This window comes from Leptidea sinapis, chromosome 29, assembly GCF_905404315.1.
Source record: "Leptidea sinapis chromosome 29, ilLepSina1.1, whole genome shotgun sequence".
In the NCBI taxonomy this organism is placed as follows: Eukaryota; Metazoa; Arthropoda; class Insecta; order Lepidoptera; family Pieridae; genus Leptidea; species Leptidea sinapis.
In genome coordinates, this window is record NC_066293.1 from 1200690 (window position 1) to 1228325 (window position 27636).

A 27636-nucleotide genomic window follows, 5' to 3' on the forward strand; every position below is an offset into this window, starting at 1 on the left:
TTGTTTTTAAATATGTTCAATATAAAATTTATACAAGTCAATTTCAGTCACAAGAAGTACCGGTCATTTAAGCGTGAGTTTTATACAGAATACAGGAATGACTCGGTTTATGATAAGATATATAAGACACTTTACTAAAACATTCATACAATTTTTCAGCTTCAATAGATATAATATAATTAAATATTAGAGTACTTTATTCAAGATGCTTTTCCACTTAAATTGTAAAAAAGAAGGTAGAAGCTACATTGACAGGTACAGTGCGAAAATTTGTGTCTGTCGGATATAAGAATTCATTATAATTGGGTTTCCGCAATTCTAAAATTTTCGAATGTTAACAACCAATCTTATGAAAATATTGTAAGATCTATGTGTGCATCTATGGCCAGACCACACTCTCGATCCAAGGCACGTAAGCCGCGACGCGCGTGTAAATGCCGGGCTCACCAACAATCCCGCACGCTCGTCCGAATGACGTCACGCCCACCACTGTGTACATGCAGTTTATCTGTCTGTGCTTCAGCTGTATCGGACCGCCGCTGTCTCCCTGCGAAGTGCGATGTCACAGTTCAGACAGGAAGATGAAGGAAGGCAGGAAGAAAATGGAAGAGGGAAAAAGTGTAGTAGTCTCAAAAGTCCAAATGGAAGTCTGACCTGTCTACTTGTAATCAATTATATTATAAAAAATGATTTAAATATTCTTCTTTTTTGTATTTTGGTTTCATCTAATGGTCTTGTAACCAATGCTTTAAATAAATAAAATAAATAAATAATTAGGTTAGTTATTGACAGTATAGCATTTAGAAAAATGTCAACAGGCCAGTCAATCATTTGAGCCCCATTCCTTTCAATTTGCAAGTATACCTGACAGGTGTCCTTCGACTTGTTTTTATCTCCGTAGCAGACCTGAGTCTGGGCGTCGTACCCGTTCTTCATGAGACGGTCAGGCCCGAACAATTCTGAGCACTCGCTGTTCGAGAACTGAGTCAGCTTCACCTGTAAACAGACAAAAGTGCGTAACAAACCAACTCTAACATATCTACTTAAAAGGTTAAAGGTTATCAAATTCCTCTAATTTAAATGGCAGATGAGTATAGTGAGGCCAAGAAGGTAAATAAAGTTTCAGGCCTTCAAAACATTTTCATCGATATCTTTGAATATAGAAAAGAATCGATATTTTTAAAGGATGTCTAGAGCTGTCAAGATGTGATTCCATAATTAAAATCAACTCACAATAACAGCAAAAATCTTCGCAGATTAATAATAACAAAAAACTAAGTAAATACGGAAACGAAAAAATACGTATTGCAACGCAATCAAAACAACAGGAACGAACTTGTTCACAAAATTGCGGACCAAATGTTGACCACTGCGGTATTGACTGCTTCCCCATACCACTAAACACGCAACGACAGCTGTCATCGACCAACTGACGCCATTACTGCATACGAGTGATAAGGACAGAGATAATAATCGCCCGCTATCGGAATGTAACTCAGTAACGGTCCGTTTGTTTTCATTCTTTATCGTGTCTCGCCGAAGTATAGGTATTGGCGTAAGATGAGGTGTAAGTACTTTAATATGATTATGTTGTAATGTTTCTCTGTGTAGGTACTTAAACTTTAACCGGTTAAAATTCAAAAAATAAATACGTATAATAAATACCTTCTGTAGCTGATCAGCAGTAGCGCCCCGGTTCATCGTGGCGCCCCAGCCTGTCGCCCACGCCGTCTCGTATTTGTTTGGGGCGCCAACGTCAAGGCAAGCTGGCACGACAAACTCGCTCAGCTTAACACTAAATGAATGAATAGATATATATTATTAATCCAAGCAATTAAGTATAAACCCAACAGATCGCTGATATTATGGAGTGCGTAAATGCTGCCAGTATATTTGGAAAATTTCCGCGTAGGGAAATTATTTACTACATGTTGTTTCTAATTATTTTATCGACTGTACATAGGGATTATCATAATTGGTTGATACGTAGATTGAAATAATTGACAGCCGTCGACCAATGTCGTTCTATATAGAACGTCATTGGTTCCGTCAACAAAAGGCATAAAGATGTAGTGCTCACTGACCTCTGTCAAATATAAATATGTACAATACGGACATATTTGGCAAATCCACTTTTGAATACCAAGGTAACACTGAAAATTTTTATAAAATGAAAAACGGGTTAATAATAAAGTTGCCAATACTTTTATTGTTTTTCGAAGTAATTTCCGTTCCTCTTTACACATCTTCGCATTCAAATTCAAATTCAAATATTTTTATTCAAAATAGGATTTAAAATCACTTATTAAACGTCAAAATCTACCACCCATTCAGAAGAAGCCTCAGACCTGAGAAGAATGGGCGCAAAAAACTCAGCGGGCTTTTATTTTTAATATAAAATATGGATTACAATGTAATATCGTACAACAAACATTTATAATTAAAGAGCCTGAGGGTGTTCGCTTTATTCCCAGTTTGTGGTGTCATTAAGAAAATCGTTTATGCTATAATAACCTTTCCCACACAAACGTTTTTTATCAATTCTTTTAAATTTCGTAACACATTTGTTTTGTACATTTTCTGGGATCATATTGTAGAAGCATATACATCGCCCAACAAAATACTTACTAACCTAACCCAACCGAGTAGTAGGCACAACAAGTTTATGTTTGTTCCTCGTGTTAACATTATGAATGTCACAGTTTCTAGAAAATTCCTCAATGTGCTTATGAACATACTAAACATTATCAAAAATGTATTGAGAAGCAACAGTCAAAATGTTTATTTCTTTAAATTTTTCTCTTAATGATTCTTTAGGACCTAGGTTATAAATCGCGCGAATAGCCCTCTTCTGCAGCACAAATATAGTATTAATATCGGCCGCACTGCCCCATAACAATATACCATAGGACATAATACTATGTAAATAACTAAAGTATACTAATCTCGCCGTATCTATGTCCGTTAACAGAACTAAGCCTATTCGCCAATCCTTCAATATGGGGGCCCCACTGCAATTTGGTATCAAGAGTAATGCCAAGAAATATAGCAGATCCCACTGGTTTTACCACCTCTCCATTTAATAAAATTTTCGCATCTACATTTTTGACATTTGGCGCGGTGAATTTAATATATTTGGTTTTATGATTATTTAATAATAACTTATTGGCGCTAAACCAGTACACGATGTCAGATAGAGCATTGTTTACTTCGTCATACAAAACTTGGCTTCGTTTCACTTTGAATATAAGTGAAGTGTCATCCGCAAACAATACCACCTTGTGTTTTTTTTCTACAAGGTTAGGTACATCATTTATATAAATTAGGAAGAGGAAGGGTCCAAGAATAGACCCTTGTGGTACCCCCATACCGAGAGGAGTCCCAGGAGATCTCCTGCCATTTACCTCGACCCTCTGATTCCTATTATTTAAATATGAGATCAGAAGATCGAGTGCAGATCCTCTTATACCATAGTGGCATAGCTTCCTGACCAGCGTTGAATGTTGAACACAATCAAAAGCCTTAGATAAATCACAGAAGATACCAAGTGCATTCTGTGATTCCTCCCAGGCCTCAAAAATATTCCTGATGAGTTCAACACCTGCATCCGTAGTCGAGCGTCCCCTAGTAAAGCCAAATTGTTTTATATGAAGTAACTTATAAGTGTTAAAGTGAGTAAGCATTTGGCTTAAAATGATTTTTTCAAAAATTTTACTAAGGGTACTACCCGAAACAGGGCGATAGTTATTCGGGTCGGAAGTGAGTCCCGATTTAAATATTGGTGTAATTTTACTATACTTCAGAAGGTCAGGAAACACGCCATGTTCAATACAGCTATTAAAAACTAGTGCTAGATATGGTGCTATGACGTCAATAACAGAACTTATTATTTTTACAGATATGCCCCATATATCAACAGTTTTTTTCATTTCTAAGGATCTGAAAGTTTTAATTATTTCTGCTGGGCTAACAACACTGGATTTGAAATTTTGTTTACATTCCTTAACATTTTCCAAAAGAAGTGACTCGGCAACACTGGTGGAGGAGACAAGGGTGCTTGAGATGGAAACTGGAATGTCAGAAAAAAAATTCTCAAAAGCAGAAGCTACTTCCTGCTCAGAGTGGATTTTTGTATTGTTTATTATTAGATTATATTCAGACTTGCAGTCTTTCGCTCTTCCAGATTCCCAGTTAATAACTTTCCAAGTCATTTTTATTTTATTTGAAGCATTTTTAATTATTTCTCTAATATGCATTGACTTAGCAATAGTACATACTTTCTTAAATAATTTTGAATAGTTTTTCACATATACAAGGAAAGATACATCATGATTACATGATGATCTCTCACTATATAGTTCATATAACCGTTGTCTGCTCCTATGAATACCAGCTGTTGCCCAGTTGTTAAATGACAAGAGACCACCCGAGTTGAGTGTCTTTGAAGTAAATATAGAAGCAAACTCTGTTTTAATTATTTTAAATAACTTACCATACATCTCATTTGGAGTACTGTTATAATTCAAATACAAGTTTGAGAGTTTTTCTGAAACATTGCCTCTATATTACTCCATTCGCCTATTGTTTACCGGAACAAACATAAACTTTTTAGTTGAAGTACATTTGTTTCCTTCAATATTAAAAGAGGCCAAAGTGGTCTGAGCTCAGTTTACTAATTATTGATTGAGAAGTAGGTTTATGATTAGTAAAAATATTATCAATACAGCTTTTAGAGGTGCTGGTTACTCTAGTAGGTTCTAAGAAAATATTTGATAAATTATATGATTTAAAGAAAGATTTGAATCTAATACTTGTGGTGGATTTTTCTAATAAGTTAATATTAAAGTCACCACAAATCATAATATATTTCTTAGATTCTGATAATTTTGATTGAACCCCCTCCAATACACTCTCAAATGACTCATATAATGCATCGGGAGGTCTGTATATACTTACAACAATGGCACACTCAAGCTCTGCACAGGCTATTTCAATGGTACGTTCAACAGAGAGGCCCACAATATCGTTACGGTCTTTGAATTTAAGTGATTTACTTATAAGTATAAGAGAGGCGCCACGTGTTGCCATTTCTCTGCTAAAGACACTTGCCACCCGATGACCACTGGAGTTAAAAATGAGCTCATATTTTCTAAGCCAGTGTTCAGTAAGACATAAGATATAAATATTTTCATGGTTCATTAGTAACTCCAGTTCCAGTTCTTTACCTAACAATCCTTGCATATTTTGGTGCATCAGGTTTATAATTTTTTATTTAACAATTATTATGTTTACTATTACTTGTACATTGTGTATTTATATTGCAAGAGGAGTTCCCTATTGTCTTATTGACTAATTTAAATAATTTGGAACATATTCCAAACCAGAAACTAAAATTCAATCGATGGAACCACTGAGAAAAGCGGACGCAGAAAGTTCTTCGCTAGGGGTCTCTTCTATGGCATTTTCGTACGTTTTCACTGCATCTTCAGGGCTCGTAAAGCGAATACCTCGAATTTTATCTTTAGTTCTTGGGAATAAATAAAAGTCGCAGGGCGCCAGGTCAGGACTGTATGGCGGAAGACTCATTATCTCGACACCTGCGATTGTCAAATATTCAACAGTCTGTTTTGCGGAGTGCCCTGAAGCATTGTCGTGGTGAAGGAGGATTCTGCTTCGAGGGGGCTGCTGTCGAATTTTTTCCAAAACAGGCAAACAGCAATTGACATACCAGTCTGCAGTAACTGTCCTTCCATCTTCTGGCACAACTGTCGCGAAATGACGTTTCCGACCAGAGAATGAGGCAATCATCTTTTTTCCTTGACTTCTTCCTTTCTTTACCTTAGTTAACCGATCCTCGAAAGGAAACGCCCACTGAGCTGATTGGCTTTTGGTTTCGGGTTCAGAGCAATATATCCAACATTCATCACCTGTGACGACGTCAAATACAGCATTTACCGCCGTTGTACTTATCTAACGTTTGGCGACGCCAGTCCATGCGAAGGTGTCTCTGGTCGTCGGTTAAAGTATGGGGAATCGATCTGGTACAAAGCTTGCTGACGCCTGAATGTTCGTGTAATATTTTTTGAACTTGACTTTGACTTGACTCATACCAATGCCTAGGCTTGCCCGTATCTGCTGATAGGTCACTCTCTTACCTTCCTCTATCATGAGTCGCACACTACTTATGTTATCTTCAGTAGTCGCTGTTAAAGTCCCGTCCCTCACGTGGATCATCATTGTGATAGCTACGTCCACGATTAAACTCGTTAAACCAATTGTAAATAGTGGCACGAGATGGGGCTTCATTAGGAAATGCTAATCGCAGCCTATAATAGCTTTGTTGTTGAGTAAGTCCTCAACGAAAGTCATAATAAATCATTGACCGAAAATTTTCACGCGTTAGGTTCATTTTCACGTGTAACAAGAGTTTTAGATTTGCCGCCAAGTCACAAAAACAAATGACAAATGAATGCAATATACTGCATTAGGTTACCAAAGAATTCTAAAATTAAAATTCAAAAAAAGTTGTCAATAGCAATGTTTCTAACTGGCTAGTTCTAAAAACTTTCAGTGTCACCCACGTATCGTAACCCATCCAACGTGCATTAGCATTCTTTTAAAAATCACACTTCTTCGATACATAGGTCGGAGTTTAAAACATTTAGTAATTAATAATATTTCTATAATAAAATTATTAATTGGGATATTTAGTCAAGATACTATCGTTTGGTATTAATTCGTAATGAAGATCGCGAATCACGTGTTGCTTGTTAGATAGTTTTGTTAACTGAAACTTACGTTAAGGCGATAAGGTTTAATTTACATTAACGGATGATAAAATAATTATACAATATACAGCGTGGCGCTACAATTGTGACACTTAATGACACAGGCTACATTACCTTAATGATAAAAAAATTTAAAAATTAAAGTGAGTAATTATGAAATTTTCAAACTTTTCATGTTTTTAACTATTGTTCATCTACGAGTTCTGATGGCTACGGCGTACGCTAGCTCGCCGCTACTAGATTACTTTACAGGTGCTCCAAAATGATATTATGGAAAACTTATTTATAATTTTTTTTATAATTTCCCTACCCATGTGTTCATTTAATGTTGCCATTGTCGCCATACTGTATACAATTGAAGACAATTTAAACTATCTAGTAACTTTTATATATAATTGTATATTACTTAATTACGTATCGATATCTACTAGAATCATTTGTGCCGTTTGTCAACTTCGACAGTCGAAACACCAGCCCCAGTAACAATTGAATTGAATTTCTACGCAATCGCATCCCACATTTATTTGCTTTGGAGAATGTTGGATATGGCTCAAATATTTACGAAGAAAAAAATAAGTCAACACTTAAGTCGGTCCATTTTCTAGCGCTACAAAGCATAGGATCACATATACATACACAGTATTTTTCTCATGTGACCTGCTCATACTGTCAAGAATCCAATGTTCAATGAACGGCTCTTGTGTGTATTTTATTCACTATTGCATTTATCAGGGAGAGAGTTCCGAAGTGCTGTTGTACGTTCTTGAAGCCGACAAATTTCACCTTGGACACGACGCACCCTTGGACATCATCGCAATCATCTGGATGTGTGGCGTTCCTTCACATTGCGGTATTCAAGATACTCTGTGCTACCACGTACAGCCAAACTGTAGAGCGAGCCTCCTAGGTGAGTGTTGCCAGTATTATACGACATAGTTATTTAAAGAAAAGCGTGTACATCTCGGTGTTGTAGGAGGATGTGGACGAAAATAGTCACAATAACATAAATATATAATATTAAACCCTGGGCTTAATACCCAATATAAACAATGGAAGTTGGTACTTTTCAGAATTAGGAGATCGTTTTATATTGTTTAACCGCGTTTTTCATAAAAAAACAAACTTACGAAACAAATTTTTATTTAAATTGGCCCGTTTTAAATAAAATTTTGTTTCGTATAAATGTTTTTTTCTATAAAATAACCTGACTCTCTGTCCACGCTTAGCCATGGTCCGTATATATATGGACTGGGCTTAATAGTTTAAAATAAAGACACGACCTTTCACCTAGGATTTAAAACGACGCTATGACCTGCTATCACTTACTCTCTGTCGGTCTCCAGAAGCGCTATGTCGTTGTATCTCCGTGGAGGGCTGTACTGGGGGTGTTTAATAATGCGTCTGATCTTATACAGGCTAGAGCTGTCCACCTGGTCGGATCTCTTCAGTACACCCAGGAGGGCATACGTCACTGGTCCGCTGAAAAAATTTGACAAAATACAGCAACAATACAATCATCACTTTTCTTTCTGCCAGCCACTTCTCAGGCTTCTTCCAATCGAAACCTTCCATGTCAAACATACGCACAAACTACCTTTATTATAAGCCCAAGCTGATATTTGCCGTCTCTCAATGATTATATTAAAATTTCTTCAACCTTTTGCCTCGCACAGTCACTTTGTGGAATAAATTTTAGAGACCTTGAATCATACTCCCACCTTAAAGGACACATTGACACCTGGTTTTGCGGATATCATCAGCAATTTCCACCGCGTGAGCCTCTTGCCCATTTGCCCCACTAATATCATTTCAGCTGGAAGACGTCCACTTCTGGACAAAGGCCTCCCCCAAAGGACTCCATGACAATCGGTCTTGCGCTGCCCTCATCCAACCTATTACGACGACCTTGACCAGATCGTCGGTTCATCTGGCCTACAAACACTATACCCACTTATATAGAAAAACGGAAAAAAAAACAATTATATTGCCATAGTTGCTTAAGCAAACCAACTCAACTGGCGCCTGCAGGTACTTACGCTTCTCTGCTAAAGGTGCAGTGTCCAGCGGTCAGGATGTATCTCTCGCTGATGAGTGTCCCCCCGCAGGCCCATGACACCGCCTGAGGGTCATCACCGAACCCCAGCAGAGCCTGTAACACCATACACTATCAGATTATTACCAGTCATTTAACCGTTCGGCTATTCTTCGATATTTTAAATAATATATTCTAAAATGAACGTAATGATTCGATAGCCAACTGGTACATTTATTTAATCAAATAATACCAAGTTATGCTAAGAAAAATTGTTTTAAATTTAAATGATAAATCAGTCGGGATTCTCATTAAGTCGCGCCAAAAGAGAAAAATATTTCAAGTGCAAATTCTATTGATTTTTATAAAAATAAGAATGACCTTTCATAGTCTGCATTGTTGGTGAGTTGTTACAAATAAATTGTTTCTGCTACAATGACGTCACAACATGGTGGTCGGCATTATAGGTCACGTGACAAAGATAATACAACTATAATTGTAATGTATTGAATTCGTATTTCTTATGGTAGAAACACTAACATATGTGTTAACATGGTGCCCCCCACTGTAATTTTGAATCCACACAATATGTGTTATCAATAAACGCGAAGTAAAGTTACTCCAAGTTTAAAATTGCTCCTCCCTGACATGTAATTCTGTAGGGACTAAAGAGAAGTGCTCATTCGGAAGACTTGTGTACCATATAAAGCATATTGAACTGATCTGAAATCATCAACTGAAAGTTCTTTTACTTCTAGTGATAGGCTTCGTCATGCTCACTTAAATGTCAATGTTTGTGGCGACGACGTAGGACGAGTCATTCCCATCCCTTAAAATATGGTCGAGGGACGCGATTGCTGGCGCTACCAGAAACTCTGCTTCATGTTTTAAAAATGAAAGTTATTATATTTATTATAACCGCTTATAAAATATTCGCAAATTATCTTTATTTATTTACGGTGTGTGTGGATGTAATGATACATCTACTGTACTCAATAACTCTTTTTTTACGTATTAATTTAAATTTACTTTTTTGACAATATTGTAAGGTATTGATTATTTGAGGTTTGAGGAGTTTTGTTGCATCACTTTACATATATTGTAACTAACTCCCGTAATGATAGTTTTAATTTTATGTAGTCATGTTATGGTAAGTGATAACTAAAATGATTGGTGAAAAGATGAAGCTGTAAATGTTGATTTAAAAGAGTGGCATTGAGTTTCTTGCCAATTCTTCTCATTAAATCTTCAAAGCTGAACCCTTTGCGAAGTGGCAGTAAATAAAAAAAGAAAATAAAACTCTCACATTCACAAGTGTCATTTCCTTAACCTGCATGAATAGTGATTTTTATTTAATTTGAAACAATTGATATTACCATGTGGGGGAACTCATCCTTGGCCGCGCTTACTCCTCCCACGATGAGGTCTGTGACGGCGTGGTGGCAGCGGTTCTGTCTCGTCATCCCCCCTACTAGTGCCACCCCCTTGGAACACGGGTATACTAGCTGCTGCTGATAGTCAATACATTCTGGAACATAACGCACATTATTATATTGGACGTTACGACGTTACAAGCAGCGCACACAATACCAGAAGTCTGATACAGATGAGAGCATACTCAAGGTCTCCGGGTCGTATCGGTTCGGGAATACCGAAGCTGGAACCTAATTCCATATTATATAGTTGTTTTTTCTCTAAGTTATAAGTTGATACTGTATGGAAAGCTAAGGCTTAAAATTGAAGAGGGTTTTTTTCTTGTAAGAGTGTTAAAAAATATATATTATATTTAATATAATAAAGTAATTAGTCCTCGAGAGAACGTCATTCGAATTAAAGGCGGACAAAAGTCACGGGCGAAAACAAATGTGACAAAATGTAGATTTATAAATGATAAGTATCTAGTCAGAATGAGGAAAAATATATTTTAAATTAAAACAACAAATTTTTATCACAAAATTTTATCTTTTCCTCAAACTTTAAATGACATTTAGAGGTAACATGTTAATTTTAGATTTATTTTTTAGATTCATTCACACAAATTCTAAAAATCTGCCACCAAAAAGGTAAAACATAATTTATTACGTTTCTTAATAATGTATAAAGACAACATTCCCAATTATTGTTGTACAAGGATACTGTGTGGCCATTAAGTTTGGTAACTCAGGTATAGTGAGCAGGTCTACGGTCGAAGACTTTTTTAAGCTTTTGCAAACACTAAATAAAAGGCATAAAAGGCATTTATTTTCTCAAAATTGATTCATTTAGAATTCTTTTTGATGTCATTTCTAATAACTATTACATACTACTACCGCTTCGGAAACAAATGGCGCTCTGAGAGAGAAGAAGCGGCGCAAGAAACTCTCCCAGCATTCTTTTTTGCGCTCTTTTCAATAAAAATATACAATATTGTACAGTTATTTCTATCGCTATAAAATAATCACAATCTAGTCCCAGGCTGTCCGATCATTTAGATATTCAGCAGTGCCATATCGGAGCCATTTTTTTTTATAAAACATTTAAATTTATTTATAGATAATGCCTGAACAGTGGCTGGGAAAAGTCCCAGTCCACTTCTATAATAATTCTATAATTATATAATAATTCTATATCTATAAACTTCTATAATTATAGAAGTGTATGTGAACATTTACCCTTAAAGCTATTATGTAGGTATCTTATGAAGCCTTCTAGAATTATTTACAAGCAATCCATTATTTCTAGTGTTATAATAATATAATTTGGTTTAGTTGTTCTTGAGTTAGGCGTGCACAAAAGCACAGGCTAACCGACAAATAAAAATGCTAAAAACTATTTTATAAGGCGCGGTAGCGTAATATGTACAAGGTTAATTTAATTTTCTGAAAAAAATCCTTACCGGATGTACAAACACGGTAGCCTTTCGTTGTAATTAATCGAATAGATATGAACGAGGAATATTGTATATTGGTGACAGCGCCTACTGTACTTAAAATTAACCGACAAAAGTTTAAAATGAAGTATTCTATGTGTATTTGTTTGTGTGACATAATTATTGTTTTTCAAAGAATATTCTTTTTTATTAATATACTTTTGCATTCTTTGCAATCATTGTATAAATCAGCCTTTAGTCCAGTCTTACTGAGTAATACATAATAGCTATTAAAATTCAAAAAGCTTCCGAAACTCATTCGTTACCTTAGAGGAATGTGAGGTCGAACCTTTTTCAAAAACTCTTGGCATGCGATACTTTCATGCCAATCTGCAATGAGTGTCCCTTGGTTATCAAGCGTTACTGAAGATATTTAATGTTGTAATGGCTCATTTCAGTCTCAGAACTACATTTCTGTGACGACAACGTCACATTAGATGATTGACATCACATCATCATCACAAAGGTACTCACTGTCCCAGGCCTTTCGGCCAGTCTTGGCAGCCGTCATGTTGGGAGACAGCGGCTCGCAGGAGTCTGTGGCTGATGCTCCGTTGTTCTCCACATAATCGTACACGGGCGGAACATACTCCGTCGTAGTGCTGCTGGGCCTGGAATTAAGAAAGATGATCAACCTGGAGCTAATGTGAGGAACTTGATCAAGTTGACACAGAGCTTTTGTGAGGAACTTTATTTAACTGTGATAAACTTGATAAAATTGCCCCAGATCTATTTTACAGAACTTGATCAAGTTGACCCAGAGTGAGGAACGTCATTTAACGGTGATGAACTTAATAAAATTGTCCCGAAACTATAGTAAAGAACTTAAGCTTCTTTGAAATACATTATTATTTTGCTTGTTATAGTATTCTTCAGTTCTGAATCTTTTTCTATCTGTGAAAATAATATTTCTGTACTTTTCCCCGCATTGAGCCATTTTCTCTTTAACTGTAGAGAAAGAATTGCCAGCTAAACCAACAGGCCCAGCTATCTCTTAACTCAGAGCTATAAATAATAGGTCTCCCTGAAACTCCCAACGAAAACCCATTTCACATGGTTCTAACTACAGCCACAAAGATTGGGATGAAGCTAGAAGAAGCTGATGTGAACTTTGCATCCCGAGCAGGCCCACGCCATTCCAGTGGTAAAAATGACAGTCGACCTCGTCCCTTGGTAGTATCCTTTGTTCGGAGGGCGAAGCGCGAAGAGTTTTTCAAAAATGCGAAAATGCGGCGCTCGGCCCTAACCACCAAGGACATAGTACCAGCTGGACCCGAAATGAAACTGTTTGTAAATGAGCGCCTGACCAGTACTAGCCGGCTGTTATTTCGTGATGCCCGGGCTTGGATTAAGGAGAATGGATTTAAATACTGCTGGACCCAAACAGGAAATATATATATCAGAAAGCACGAGGGTCGAGACGGAAGCCCGGCCCATCAGATTCGTTCTCTTGAGGATCTCCAGAACTTCTCAGACAAACGTAACGAATAACTTTAGTAAAACATATATGTATTTTGTTTTTTTATCTTTAGAAATTTTGTATTTAACTTCGTTCAAAATATTTCTTTTGAATTTTAACACTCTCACTCAACTTAACTCAACACACACCCAAAGAGTCACACATACTACAATATTTGAAAGAAAAAATCTTAAACAAACACTTACCTTTAAAACAAACCCCAATGTACGTGCACGTCCTCTTCCTTGTATGGGCGCTTTTACATCGTGGTATTTATTACTTAGAAAACAAATTTATTTTATAATTATCCATTTTCTATGGCTGCTTTAGATCTTATGACTGAAATTGATAATTCTTTTGACATTAAATGCCACATTATTTCTAGCCCGGAAGTATGTTATCCCATTATAACAAAATATACACTTAAAATTCTTCAAGTAAATATCAGAAGCATGCAGCGGAACTTTGATAATTTCTTATTGACTTTAGCTAGAATCGATATACCGTTTGACGTTATTATTCTCAGCTAATGTTGGATTAATGATTACACCACAATTAAGCAAATAAATGGTTATATAGCACACAACACAAAAAAGTACATCAACAAATCAGGTGGGGTCATCGCTTACGTAAATAACAAATGGTCTGCGGAAGTTTCCGAACCTGATATAGCCGAAGCAAACTGTTTGAAGATAAGTGTATGCAAAGTTTTCACAGTTCTAGGTATTTACCGTTCTCCGTCGTTCCCTAACACTGACAACTTTATTCAGTCCTTGGACCAGCTGGTCAAGTCAGTTAACCGACACTCTTGTCTCATACTGTCAGGTGACGTGAATATTAACATTATAGAAGAAATAACTACTGAGCAAACATCAAGTTACTTGGAAGTACTTGCTTCACATGGGCTACTGTCGTCTATCAACAAACCTACACACAGTAAAACCTGCATCGATCACATATTCGTCCCATGTAACCTTCAAGCCGAATCGATTGTGTGTACCACTGATCTTACTGATCATGCTCTAATCATGGTTGGTATCAAAACAGAACAGCAGAAAATCACAACTCAGGTGAGATCAAAACTGAAAGTAAACTACGATGATCTTAATAAAGAGCTAGAACTGCTTGACTGGTCTTCAGTTATTCAAGCAAACTCTGTTGACGATGCGGTGTCTATTTTCACGACTGCTGTATCAGCTGCGATAGCTAAAAACACCAAAACTATTAAGGTAAGTCGTTCAAAATTTTGCATCCACCCCTGGATGACTCCTGGCCTCATTAGGTGCTCCAAACAAAGAGATAAACTCCACCAAATATCAAAAAAATTTCCTCATGATGAAACTAAAAAACTAATCTATTCAAGATATCGTAACTTCTACATTAAACTCTTAAGAAATATTAAAGCTGAACACGAAAAAAAGGAACTAGTTGCTCACAAAAAAGATCCAAGAAAGCTCTGGCAAACAATCAATAAAATAACACATCGCAATTGCACAGCTCCTCCGGCGCAAGATTTAAAATACATAAGAAACAATGAGACAGAGGCCTTAAACATTTGTAATGAGTATTTTACTTCAGCTGGTCAAAACCTTGCAAATACAATACTTGGTCAAGAAAATGAAACCGAAGAATCGCTTGCAGCCAAGGTCAAAATTAACTCATCAGCACTAAGCTCAATATTTATAGCGCCTACAGATAAACATGAAGTTCTCGTTCTCATTCAGAAATTAGACCCTTATAGCTCCCCAGGTCTTGATTACCTGAATAATAAAGTCCTAAAGTCAATGGGCCCTGCAATTGCTGAACCGCTAGCGGCGATTTTTAATCAAAGCATCGAAAGTGGTACATTCCCTAAGGCATGGAAAGTTGCGGCAGTTGTACCGATCCATAAAGGTCAATCAAAGATGGAACCCAGTAATTACAGGCCGATTTCACTATTAGGGTCTGTCTCAAAACTATTGGAGCGCATTGTGAACAAAATAGTAGTCGCTTACCTTGAATTTAACTCCCTTATAGCGAATCGGCAGTTTGGATTTAGAAGGGGCAAGTCAACAGAAGATGCAGTGACTCTTCTCACAAAAGTTGTTGCCGCCCATTTAGACGAAGGAAGGGCCTGTGTAGGAGTTTTCCTAGATTTATCGAAAGCCTTTGATACAGTTTCAATTCCCATCCTACTGCGAAAACTCGAAGCATACGGGTTCCGAGGAATTATACTGGATTGGTTTACCAGCTATTTGACGGATAGAAGCCAATGTGTTAAAGTTGGTGATAAACTTAGTGACCTGAGACCAATATCCTTCGGGGTACCACAGGGCAGCATTTTAGGTCCTACTCTGTTTTTATTATATATTATTGACATAATGTTTATCCCATTACAAAATGCTGAGATCCTGTCTTACGCTGATGACACAGCTATTGTTTTTCACGGACTCTCTTGGGATACCGTTTACGAATATGTCGAGCAAGGTATGTCACTGGTATCATACTGGCTGAAACAAAATATTCTAACTTTAAATTCTTCTAAAACTAGATTTCAATGCTTTTATAAGACTTCTGCTTCATCACCAAGCCAACAGCAAAATCTTAAAATTCACAGTACAAACTGTACAAGACGTCCAGCTCAAAAGTGCACTTGTGACCACATTAAAAGAGTTAACGCAATGAGATATCTTGGAATAGTCGTAGACTAAACATTAAGTTTCAGAGATCACGTTGCTGCTGTCTCAACTCGTTTACGAAAATTGGTATACACCATTAAATTGCTTCGAGAGTCCGCTGAGCTTTCATTATTAAAAAGCATCTATTTAGCCCTCGGACAATCAATCATAAATTACTGCATTCTAGCCTGGGGAGGTACAAATTCCACCAACCTCATTAAATTGGAAAGAGCGCAAAGAGCTGTGTTAAAAGTCGCTTTGAGGAAACCGATTAGATACCCAACGAATGATTTGTACAGCGACGCTCAGGTACTCAGTGTTCGAAAGCTGTACCTGATAAGAGTGGCGATGCATGTCCACAAAACAGCTCTGAACTCAAAAGAATACAACACATTGCTTAAAAACCGAGTTTACAAATTGCCTGTTACTAATGTCAAAACTGCATTTGCATATCGCTTTCCAACCTTTTTGTACCCCCGGATTTATAATAAACTGGTCCAGCTATGTAAATTTAAAGAATACTCCATCTTCAAGGCTAAAGAGCTTCTATCAAAATATTTAATACAACTATCCTATATGGAAACTGAAAATCTTCTTAAGGTACAATCCTAAAAAATACACACAATACATATAGGTACACAATACACACACTTTCATACACACAACACATATACACACAATTAATACTTGTATAGTTATTACTGTTACTTTATTTCTTTATATGATTGGTAAAATTTTAGTAATCAGCTTGTTGTCACTAGCCGCTTGTACATCTTTATTTTCTGTTAATTCTACTATTTCCCCCACGAGACAGGCAACGCCTAGTGTGAGGGTCAGTACAAAATGTTAATTTGTATATGAAAAGTGCGAAATAACTGATTTTGTATTTTTTTTTATATTTAGCATCTCCAGTACTTATATCGACTATAAGCACCATCCTTCACCATTCCTCCAAAAGAGTTATTGCTGACGCGAAGTCGAAGCACATTGGCAGAATTGGCGAGATACTTGCACGCCTTCCCTCGGGAACTCGTGCGTTCTGGTCGCTCGCCAAGGCTGTCCAAGGAAACTTCTGCCAGCCAGCCATTCCGTCACTGCACAGGGATGATGACTCGCTGGCCCATGACGCGAAAGAGAAAGTTGATCTCCTGGGCTCCCTCTTCGCGTCCAACTCGACTCTGGATGACCAAGGTGCACCACCACCGCATATTCCGCGGTGCGATTCATATATGCCGGAGGTAAAAATCTGGCATAGTGCCGTGTTTAAGGCGCTTCTCACCTTGGACATTCACAAATCGAGCGGGCCCGATGGTATTCCCCCGATAGTGCTGCGGACATGTGCTCCGTAACTGGCGCCGGTCCTTACTCGTCTTTTCCGGCTCTCCTACTCATCAGGCGTAGTCCCGAAATTATGGAAGGCGGCTTTAGTGCACCCGATCCCTAAGAAAGGTGTACGCTCAGATCCGTCCAACTACCGCCCCATTGCCATTACCTCCATTTTCTCCAAAGTAATGGAGTCGATCATCAACCGCCAGCTCTTGGGATACCTAGAGGGGCTCCAGCTGATCAGCGACTGCCAGTACGGTTTCCGTCAGGGTCGCTCAGCTGGTGATCTTCTTGCATACCTCACCCATAAATGGGCGCAAGCAGTTGAGTCGAAGGGAGAGGCGTTGGCGGTGAGTTTGGACATAGCGAAGGCCTTCGATCGGGTGTGGCATAAAGCGCTTATAGCGAAACTGCCATCCTATGGGCTTCCCGAGAAGTTGTGCAAATGGGTCACTAGCTTTTTGGCTGATCGGCGCATCAAGATTGTTATCAACGGTGCATGCTCCGACTTAAAACCCATAAACGCTGGTGTCCCGCAAGGCTGCGTGCTATCCCCTACGCTGTTTCTTCTGCATATCAATGATATGCTAAACTTGTGTCTGAAATCGAGACTATGCTTTGCAAAGTCTTGGAATGGGGCCGACATAATTTAGTCCAATTCAACCCCAAGAAGACACAAGTTTGTGCGTTCACCACTAAAAAGTCTCCCTTTGTCGTATCCCCTCGATTCGAGATCACTCCTCTAACTGCCACAGCTTGTATTGGCATACTTGGCGTCGATATATCGAGCGACGTTCAGTTCCCTGGTCACTTGGAAGAGAAGGCCAAACTGGCCTCTAAAAAGCTTGGTGTACTCAGTAAGGCGAGACAGTACTTCACTAAAAGCCACTGTACTGTTCTCACCTCTGAGCGGGTGCTCCCCAGTACCAGCTTCTTACATTTGACCGCATACAACGAAGAGCGGCTCGAATCATCGACGATCAAGTCATCTCCGATCGGCTTGAATATCTAGCATTGCGTAGAGATGTGGGTTCTCTCTGCATCTTCTACCGCATTTATCACGGGGAGTGCTCAGAGGAGCTGTTCGGGTTGATTCCAGCGGCCGAATTCCACCATGGGACATTACGTGCAAAGTACCATCCGCATCACGTAGACGTCTGGCATTCCACAACCGCGCGTTTTGTTCGAAATTTCTTGCCTCGCACAGCCACTTTGTGGAATCAACTACCGGCAGCGGTCTTCCCGAACCGATACGACTTAGGGACCTTCAAGAAAAAAGCATACTTCACCTTTAAGGCCGGCAACGCATTTCTTGACACACCTGTTGTTGCGGATGTCCATGGGCGGTTGCCTCACCTCTCCCCAACCCGTGAGCTTCTTGCCCGTTTGCCCCCTCTCATATAAAAAAAAATCCATCAGGTCTACTTTGATAGTACGCAAGTCCTTGCGGCAATCGTCTATTCTAGCGACAAAATATTTTGTTCCCTTTTAGGATTATGCCGAATTCTTTCCAGCAGCCTTTTTATTTCTAGCAGATAATGCGCCTCGATCATTGATGGTCCTCAACAGGGAATGTGCTATCTATAGTACGATATACGTATATACGTCTAAAACCAAGCTATTAAAGTGTTTTGAAAATGAGTCATCAGCTCCATACTCAGCTTATGTTATCTTTAACACCCCAATCCATTGTTGTGATTTTAACATTAAATTTAATATTGATAGTAGCCTCGAAAAAAATTTTAAAATGGCGGGAAATTATAGAAGTTTGTAACATAATAAGGGCGTTCCGAATTTGTATTAAAAAATAGAAATAGTAGTGTTAATAGTAACAATATTTAAAACCAATCTTGTTAGATTATTGTATAAGTGATCTTGGTTGCTAATTACCTTCTAGTCGTGGTGGCTACGGGAGCGGGATTCGACTCCGGGCAGCACACTATGGGATCCGTTCCTGAGAATGAGCATATCTGAAAGAAAAATACAATTAACACAATGGTGCTGGGGCTGCTGCTTCGACTGCCGAAGAGAGCAAACGTCGCAGATATGTCGGTCTTAGTGAGTCTTACATGTTTGTACCGCTTGGTCTTCTGGATGGGCATGAAAATTTTCAATAAGATCCCTGATTCACTTAAGATTTGTTTTGCCAACCCTCTTCAAGATTTATAATTTCCTTACAGAGTTGGCTTCTTCAAAACACATTTAATTCCATATAAAAGTTTTTTGACCACAAAGAGTAATGAATTTTAACATGTAATTCTAAGTAGATTGTTTTTATCTTGACTGTAATCATTTTTTTTATAAATTATCAAATTAATACTTTGTGTAAATGTAAAATAAATTAATTTTATTATATAATTTTATAAATTACAATATTTTTTTATTACAAGTTTTCATGCTATTGGTAATGTCTAAATAGGAGATACTTTAAGTATTTGAAAGATCAAATTTGTACCTATTTAATAGAAAATAAATAAATATGAATAAATAAAAACAAATGTGGAAAAATACACTCTGTCTAAATTTCAACTGTCTAAGTTGGTTTGGTTTAAGAGACGCTGACACATTCGATTGTGGAACCTTAAATAATATGAGGGCGCTTATTTTATTACAACATAAAACATAAACTTGATATATGCAATTTCAAAGTCAAAGTCTAATCAACTTTATTCAATTAGGCTTAAAATAAATAAATCCAATCATCACTATAAATATATTAAATTACTGAATCAACGATATGTTCGGAATAAGTAGAACTCGTGAGAAGAACATACCAGAAACACGACGGCCACTCTTCAAACAATAGAGTATTTTACAATTTTTGTAATATACATAACATAGTTTGAAAGGTGCTGCATCCAATATATGAATCTTGTTCGAAGTTAAAAACGTTTTAAGTATCGAATACTTATTTCATAAAAAGTAATAAAGAACAAATTGTATTAATATGAATTATAATATAGGTAATATTGGACACATCAACCTTTAGAGCTAGAATTTATTGTTTGTGTAAGGATGCTTCGTGAACATGATCGTCAATGATACAGGTAACACCACAACAGGTTTAAGTTCAATTTTCCTCAACAGTTTTACCTCCATATTATGTTTTATGTTACGGAAAAGTGTTGTTTTTTAGGTAATACTTACGTCATTAGGCGTAGGCGGAAAATTATGAGCGATTTTATACTTCTTTTGTTATTTTTATTAAGCTTATTTAAGGTATTTACAACAATGCTATTCCACATATTATATTATTCTTAATCTTAATATATATAAATCTCGTGTCACAATGTTTGTCCTCAATGGACTCCTAAACTAATGAACGTATTTCAATGGGGATTACTTCATGGAGTGCAGTTTAGTCCAACTTAAGAGATAGGGTAGTTTTTATTTCGATTTGGGACCCATAATTATTTTTATTTCCAATATTTGTTTTGTTTGGACATATTTTCTGTGAGAGTATTTTTGACGCGCGGTTTGACAGTTCTGCTGTGAAACAATTTCATTATAACAACAAGGAGCATATTATTATGTTACAATGAAAAATTATTGACAAATTCATCAAAAACGGTATTTTATTTATTATGTACAGAACAACGTCTGTCTGGTCAGCTAGTATTTTATATTTTTGGTTTATTCTTTCTTTTTGAATTAAATGAATTCAAATCACAATTTTTCTTGAATTCAGTGAGGGAAGGGTTAAGTAGTATATTTATCAAGTTGAATTTATCACAAAGCGAGTCTCTTGGGTGCATATTATTTAATACCAAATGATACCAAATTTTTTCTAGACGTCATTCCGAATTGAATGAGTTATCGTTCATATTTTCAGTAGGTCTACACTAATTCAACGAAAAACGAAGTTTTGGATGTTTCCTACTACGATTCCATTCGTTTCGAGGTTTCGTCCCGAACGTCGTTGTTTGACATTTCGAATTTCTAAACCTACTCTAATTCATTTACATTGCGAACGAAAATTTGAATATGACAGCTGTTTGTTCGGAATTTTAACCTAAATTTGACGTTGTTTGTTGTTTTTTTGAAAAGAACCTTTTGATTTTCGTTTGTGTGGATTTTGTTGCAAATTTGCTTGAAATGGCTTCAAGACTGGTTTTAATCGAGGTTGCTCTATGTGAAGATCATTTAGAACGTGGAAGGAACAAATGCAAATTTAATATGAGTGAAATTCCCGACTTAAGAGTTTGTAGGAAATTACAAAATAAAATAAATTATAGTATGCTGCACATATAAGTTATGTATGGTATTAAAATTCCCGAGTAGACAGAGGGCGAACTCCAATATGAAAGAAGCAGGCGGGTTCCCTCTTAATCAGCTGCATCGTCACCTCAAGCTCTACAGGCAGGTCGAAGGGCATGAACTGCATTAGTACAACTGTGAGAAAATAATAATAAATAAATAATTAAAATAAAAAGTATAGTTCCATCATCATATGTGCAGCAGTGAAAGATGTACCTATAAAAGGATGGTAATATGTAGAGGCAATATTTTTAGTGAAATTTTATTTGTGTATTAATCCTAGAAGTGAGGGTTATCACTTTAAAAACATAACATATTGTTTAGATTTACAAGAGCGACATCTCAAGTCAATTTCCTAATATGCAAATATTGGGGTTCAGCAGGTTGTCAACTGTAAAGTAGATCCTATAGATGAAGCCACAACCTGAGAGTTGAACAAAGCAAACAGAATTTTATAACGAGGCGGTACTCGAACGGTTAGCTCAGTTGGTTAGAGCACCGGCACGGAACGCCGGAGGTCGTGGGTTCGAATCCCGCATCGTTCATAAAATTTTGTTTTTCAAATTGTATTTATATAATAAATATAAAACTGATATTTACGAAACTTTCTGATACAATGAGAATATATTGCGAGGTGTGTTAAAAAGCACTATAAAAGATCATTTATTAGCACCATAATTGAGAACTCTATTTAAAGAATTCAAACAAAAAATCATAAGTACTAATTTGACATGTTTAGATTGCGTCTGTAATACAGATTTTTTTGGTTGTCATAAGTTACTACCTAACGTTCGCATGAAATAGAACTCTTCAAATTAGTCGGATCAAAATTATGTTCATTTCAATCCTTCACGAATTATGTCTATTGTTCCGAACTTCGTCGATGTGTCCTGTATAAATAAATACCACTGAACAGGCTGTTCCATATGTATGACAGCAAATTTTTTGGGCCTATTTGAAGCGCCACTCGCCATCGTCCAGAGAACAAATTTTGACGTATAATACAAATGGTTGCAAATTCAAATTCAAATATTTTTATTCAAAATAGGATTTAAAATCACTTTTCACTACCTGAGAAGAATGGGCGCAAGAAACTCAGCGGGCTTTTTTTTTTATATAAAATATGGATTACAATGTGATATCGTACAATAAACATTTATAATTAAAGAGCCTGAGGGTGTTCGCTTTAATCCCAGTCCGTGGTGTCATTAAGAAAATCGTTTATGCTATAATAACCTTTCCCACACAAACGTTTTTAACAATTCTTTTAAATTTCGTAACACATTTGTTTTGTGCATTTTCTGGGATCATATTGTAGAAGCATATACATCGCCCAACAAAAGACTTACTAACTCGACCCAACCGAGTAGTAGGCATAACAAGTTAATGTTTGTTCCTCGTGTTAACATTGTGAATGTCACAGTTTCTAGAAAATTCCTAAATGTGCTTATGAACATACAGAACATTATCAAAAATGTATTGAGAAGCAACAGTCAAAATGTTTATTTCTATAAATTTTTCTCTTAATGATTCTTTAGGACCTAAGTTATAAATCGCGCGAATAGCCCTCTTCTGCAGCACAAAGATGGTATTAATATCGGCCGCCTTGCCCCATAACAATATACCATAGGAAATAATACTACTAAAAAAAAAGGAACGTACCTGAAGTAATTTTGCATTTTGAATTAATTTCGTTCGCTTTCCGTGTTATTTATACTTCAAGAGTCAACGTAATAAAGTACACAATTTTTTTGTGTACTTTATTACCACCCACCATACATTGATGTTTGCTGAGGTTGTCATCACTAGTTTTAGTACCGCAGACTCTCGCTACATGGCCAGCAGCGCCAAAATGGCGAATATCAAACAGGCACAAAAGCACTATGACAGACACCAGTCCAGTGGTATATAGTAGAGGTCAATGGAGTAGGTCACTATCGAATCTTCGTTTAAATTTGATTCGTTTACGAAGTTTCGTTTCGGAGAAGGAGAGTAGACCCCATATCAAGAAATTAAGACGTTGTTGATCTTGTTCACTAGGACACATAATAATATACTATGTGAACATTATCAACTCATACTGAGTGCATTTAAATATAAACTACAAGAGGTCGCTGACCGATTCATTGCTCAGTTAACAGGCGAACAGTTGTTCAACTTGATTTCGAAAGGTTTTATTGACCGCACACCCACACACTTGACCCCAAGCTTTACTTCAGGTAAGATCGTAATACGTAATCACTACATATTATAAAACAATGTCTCCGCCACGTCTGTCTGTCTGACTGTTATAAACTCAAGAACTACTGCAGCGATACTCATGCTGTTTTAACCAATAGATAGCGTGGTTCTCGAGGAAGGTTTAGTATATAATTGGTTAAGTTTTTGTATACATATTTATATATTTTAACGATATTTGAATGTTTGCTCCCGGGTCATGGATGTTTATTTGTATTTATATTTGTGAAAGTTTGCATATTGTATTAAATATGTCGTTTTCTTGCAGTACAGGCTATGCGTAGTTTGGGGCAAGATAATTTGTGTAAGAGTGTGTCAATATTTAATTATTATTTTTTGGGGAACACTGTGTCAACGAAAGCCCTTTGAGATATAATAAAATAATATATTATTGTGAAATTGTATATCTTTCATAGGTAAGTCTGTGATGACATATTATGTCTATCTCTTATGGATAACATAGATACTATAACCATGTCAATACTTTAAAAATTGGCAAATATAAAGAGGTAATGTAAAAGCTATTTATACAAATAGGATATTAATCCTTACGAGTACTAACTACATATTATTATAAGACCATTCAGAAATACGTTATTACATATCTCCGATGGCTGTATACTATCTACATTATTCCCGAATACTTAATTTCTTTTTCCTATTAACAAAACAGCGCCTGTCGGTTCAGCTTGTATATACATATTAAATGGTGTTACTGCGAATGTAACCGTAAGATAACCCATATACTTAATCTTTTTTTAAGTATTGAAAGTCTTGAAAGAGTTGAATTTGCTCTATTGTTAACATGTGTGTCGCGTAGTGAGGTATCCAAACTACCGATCCATATTTTAATATGCTCCGTACCAATGAGTTGTACAATAAAGTTCTTCCGCGAAGGACACAGGCGAGACGTCGTAAACAAGGGATTTCATGTAACCCCAGACATAGAAATCAACCGGCGTTAAGACCGGACCTATCCGATTAGGAAAATGGCTATGGAGTATTCACCAAAATGTGCAGGAAATCCGTCTTGCTGATATATGTATCATATTGCTTTGCCTTGTAGCCAACGGGCAAGTCTTCGAAGATGTCAAACATTTTATAGTTAGAAAAATTTTCGTAAGCTGCATTTAGATAAATAATGTGGTGCAATTAAATAGTCAATTATTCTCATACACACATTGACCGAAAAACGGCAAAAATAATTAGGCATGTCACTCAGCTGCTAAAACCACTCTATATAGTAAGTTACCTCTGGCGTCTTTTGTCGTTTCCTGATAGCTTCCACAGCAGCTGGGCAGTTCTGGATCCTCCGGCAGACGGCAGCACCATTACTGCACGATTGTCCTGGAAATCATACCAAAGCTGTAATCTTATGGTTGCGCAGCTCAAATTAACTTGTTTAAGATGTGTGACATAATATGATAGTTAAAATACGATTTGTCATAATGCTTTAATGTTTTCCTTATAAAAAAAATTGGATCGGAAATTTAGTACGAGGTTAAATTCTATTTTTAGTGGCCTACTTGATTTAAGCCGCTTTTGTTGAGTTTTTCTTGCTGATCGTAGGTACTTCTTAGTTTCTAGAACTGTCATTCGAGCCAGGTCCCGAGTTAAGTTGACGGACTTATACGTTTGAATTGTGAACACAATTCAACAATTGTAACACTCCGGATATTGAAGGGCTTGTGCAGCAATGTTGTGCAAAAAGACGACAATACGATTAAACTATGAATCTCTTAGAGGAGCATGATTGACATATATTTTATTTAAAAAAAACAGCAGATTAGTTCAAAAAAGACGTTCTAACCAATTTTATTTTTTATTGCATTGCAGGTTATGGCAGTTTTCGTACTTGGATATATTGAAATACGCCATTTTTTCGCATTCTTTCATTCGTCAACGAATCCGATTAACAGTAAATGACGAGTTACTCGCTGGTGGTCTGTGAGTCACCTGTTCGGCGACATGTTTCCCGCGCCTGTCATTTTGGGTACCTTCTTAAAAAAATTCTATATTAAAGAACTAATACTATACAAATTAAATTTGTAACCAAAATTTATGAACGATGCGACTCAAACACGCGCGTCTCGGGTTCCGTCCGAGCGCTCTTACTAACTGAGCCAGCCGTTCGGGACACATGGTTCGTAAATCTTGGTATGTCTTGTTCAACTCTCAGGTTGTAGCTCCATCTACAGGACCTACTTTACAGTTGATAACCTGCTCAACCCGAGCGGCGCGGGCTAGAGTCCCGTATCATTCATAAATGTTGGTTACAAATTTAATTTGTGTAATTAATCCCAGAATTATCACTCTAAAAATAACAAATTGTTTAGAACTAATATATCTATACTTGTTGAAGTATACTCACCTTCATACTGCGCAAGCGCGACACACACAACGACACACACAACGACACACAAACGATACATCACTGCACTCAATATATCATATTAAGATGAACATTCGATCAGTCACTGTGGGGTAATATTTTAAAGAATGTTTCTAGAAGTGCCTGGTGGTTGAGTTGCTCTAATGTTTGCTCAGTTTCTAAGTCTTCCCATCCCGAAAATTAACTAGATTGATAGACCGCTCAAGATTCTTGCAAAATCCCAAAAATTCTGAGCGGTACTACAATTGCGCTCTTCACCTTGAGACATAATATGTTAAGTCTCATTTGCCCAGTAATATCGCTAGCTACGACGCCCTTTTGAATGAAACATAATAATGCTTACACATTACTGCTTCACGGCAGAAAAAGGCGCCGTTGTGGTACCCATAATCTAGCCCGCATCCTGTGCAAAGGACCCTCCCACTGGTTATGTTTGTTGCGTAATGTTAGCACCAGGACCAAACATAAACTTGTTACTCGTTCAAGTTGAATTAGTAAGTCTTTTGTTGGGCAATGTACATGGTTCTACAACATGATTCCAGAAAATGTTCAAAACAAATGTATTTCGAAATTATAAAGAATTGTTAAAACACGTCTGTGTAAAAACTATAACATATATTATGTCCTTCTTAATGATACCACAGATTGGAAATGGAACAACCGCACTCGGACAATTTAATAATACATTTTAGTGAACGATATAACATTTATGTATAAATTTTATTAAAAAAAAAGAAGCCCGCTGAGACCTGAGTTTCTTGCGCTAGTTCAACTCAGAATTCTAGTTCTTCGAATGGGTGGTAATTTTTCACGTTCAATATGTGATTTTAAATCCTCTTATCAATAAAAATATTTGAATTAATTCCTACTAGTCACACCAATTTCTTAATCGAAATATATTAAGTCACAATACATGAAGACAATTATTATTGTTTATGGCATCGAATGCTGGCCAAGATTGAAGCTTACATCTTATTATTCCATAGACACTAATGCAACTCATCCAAGATGCACTTCTGAACTATTATAACTTAACATTTTATAACTTAATATAAATAAATATACGGACAAAGCTCTCCCCAGCTATTAAAGCTACTGTTAATTTTATTATAAAACACTATTACAGGTTCTATGAAATATATTTTATTTTTAATAAAAAACGCTGTAATTATTTGTAGTAGAACAAGTAAATAAAACAACACAACTTCACGTAATAAAATCACTTAAACTAATGACAACTTAATTGTTTTGTGAGCACCTTGCATGTCGAGGTCAATTCTTAGACAATTCTCAAGGCGTGCGAATCGCGCCAATCAACTTAATCTGTCATGTCAATCTGACAGCGCGGTAGTGTTGCCATTGAAAGAATTAATCCCTATTTTTTGCATGAGTACCATCTGATCGTAAGTTGTCAGGTATTTGCAACAGATAGGAAATACTTTTTTACCACTCTTCGATAACACTTCCCTTAATGCCTCGCCAAATATCGGAATACTAGGTCTTGAAATATCGAGTGATTGGTCAAAATTAATCTGGATTCTGGAAGGCTAAGTAAAGTTGACTTCGAAGAAGCTGGGCG

The 27636-nt window shown here is 36.7% G+C and overlaps 1 protein-coding gene across 3 annotated transcripts; it reads right to left on the reverse strand.

Annotated features, from left to right (window-relative positions):
- Positions 1–27161, reverse strand: LOC126973248 (serine protease snake-like). Of its 3 annotated transcripts, none has more exons than XM_050820455.1 (11): positions 27027–27161; positions 26037–26221; positions 24918–25012; positions 19061–19140; positions 12203–12339; positions 10197–10348; positions 8825–8937; positions 8115–8267; positions 1666–1795; positions 865–996; positions 1–547 (listed from the first exon to the last, which is right to left on the reverse strand). In XM_050820455.1, exons 2-11 carry the CDS (start codon positions 26095–26097, stop codon positions 380–382), a joined length of 1221 nt encoding a protein of 406 aa, XP_050676412.1. In that variant the 5' UTR covers positions 26098–26221; positions 27027–27161; the 3' UTR covers positions 1–379. The 3 variants fall into 3 exon arrangements, with proteins under 3 accessions (XP_050676412.1, XP_050676411.1, XP_050676413.1); XM_050820454.1 differs by having other exon boundaries at positions 26037–26241; positions 27027–27130; XM_050820456.1 differs by having other exon boundaries at positions 26037–26142; positions 27027–27045.
- Between the last annotated feature and the right edge of the window lie 475 nt (positions 27162–27636).

Bases quoted from the DNA above. Each gene is read 5' to 3' on its own strand.
- LOC126973248 (XM_050820455.1), bottom strand. From the start codon at position 26,097: ATGTATCGTTTGTGTGTCGTTGTGTGTGTCGTTGTGTGTGTCGCGCTT. The intron at 19,141-24,917 runs GTAACTTACTAT...TTTTTCTTTCAG, and splicing joins AACGACAAAAGACGCCAGAG to ATATGCTCATTCTCAGGAAC. The intron at 8,938-10,196 runs GTAATATCAATT...ATGGTGTTACAG, and splicing joins AGGATGAGTTCCCCCACATG to GCTCTGCTGGGGTTCGGTGA.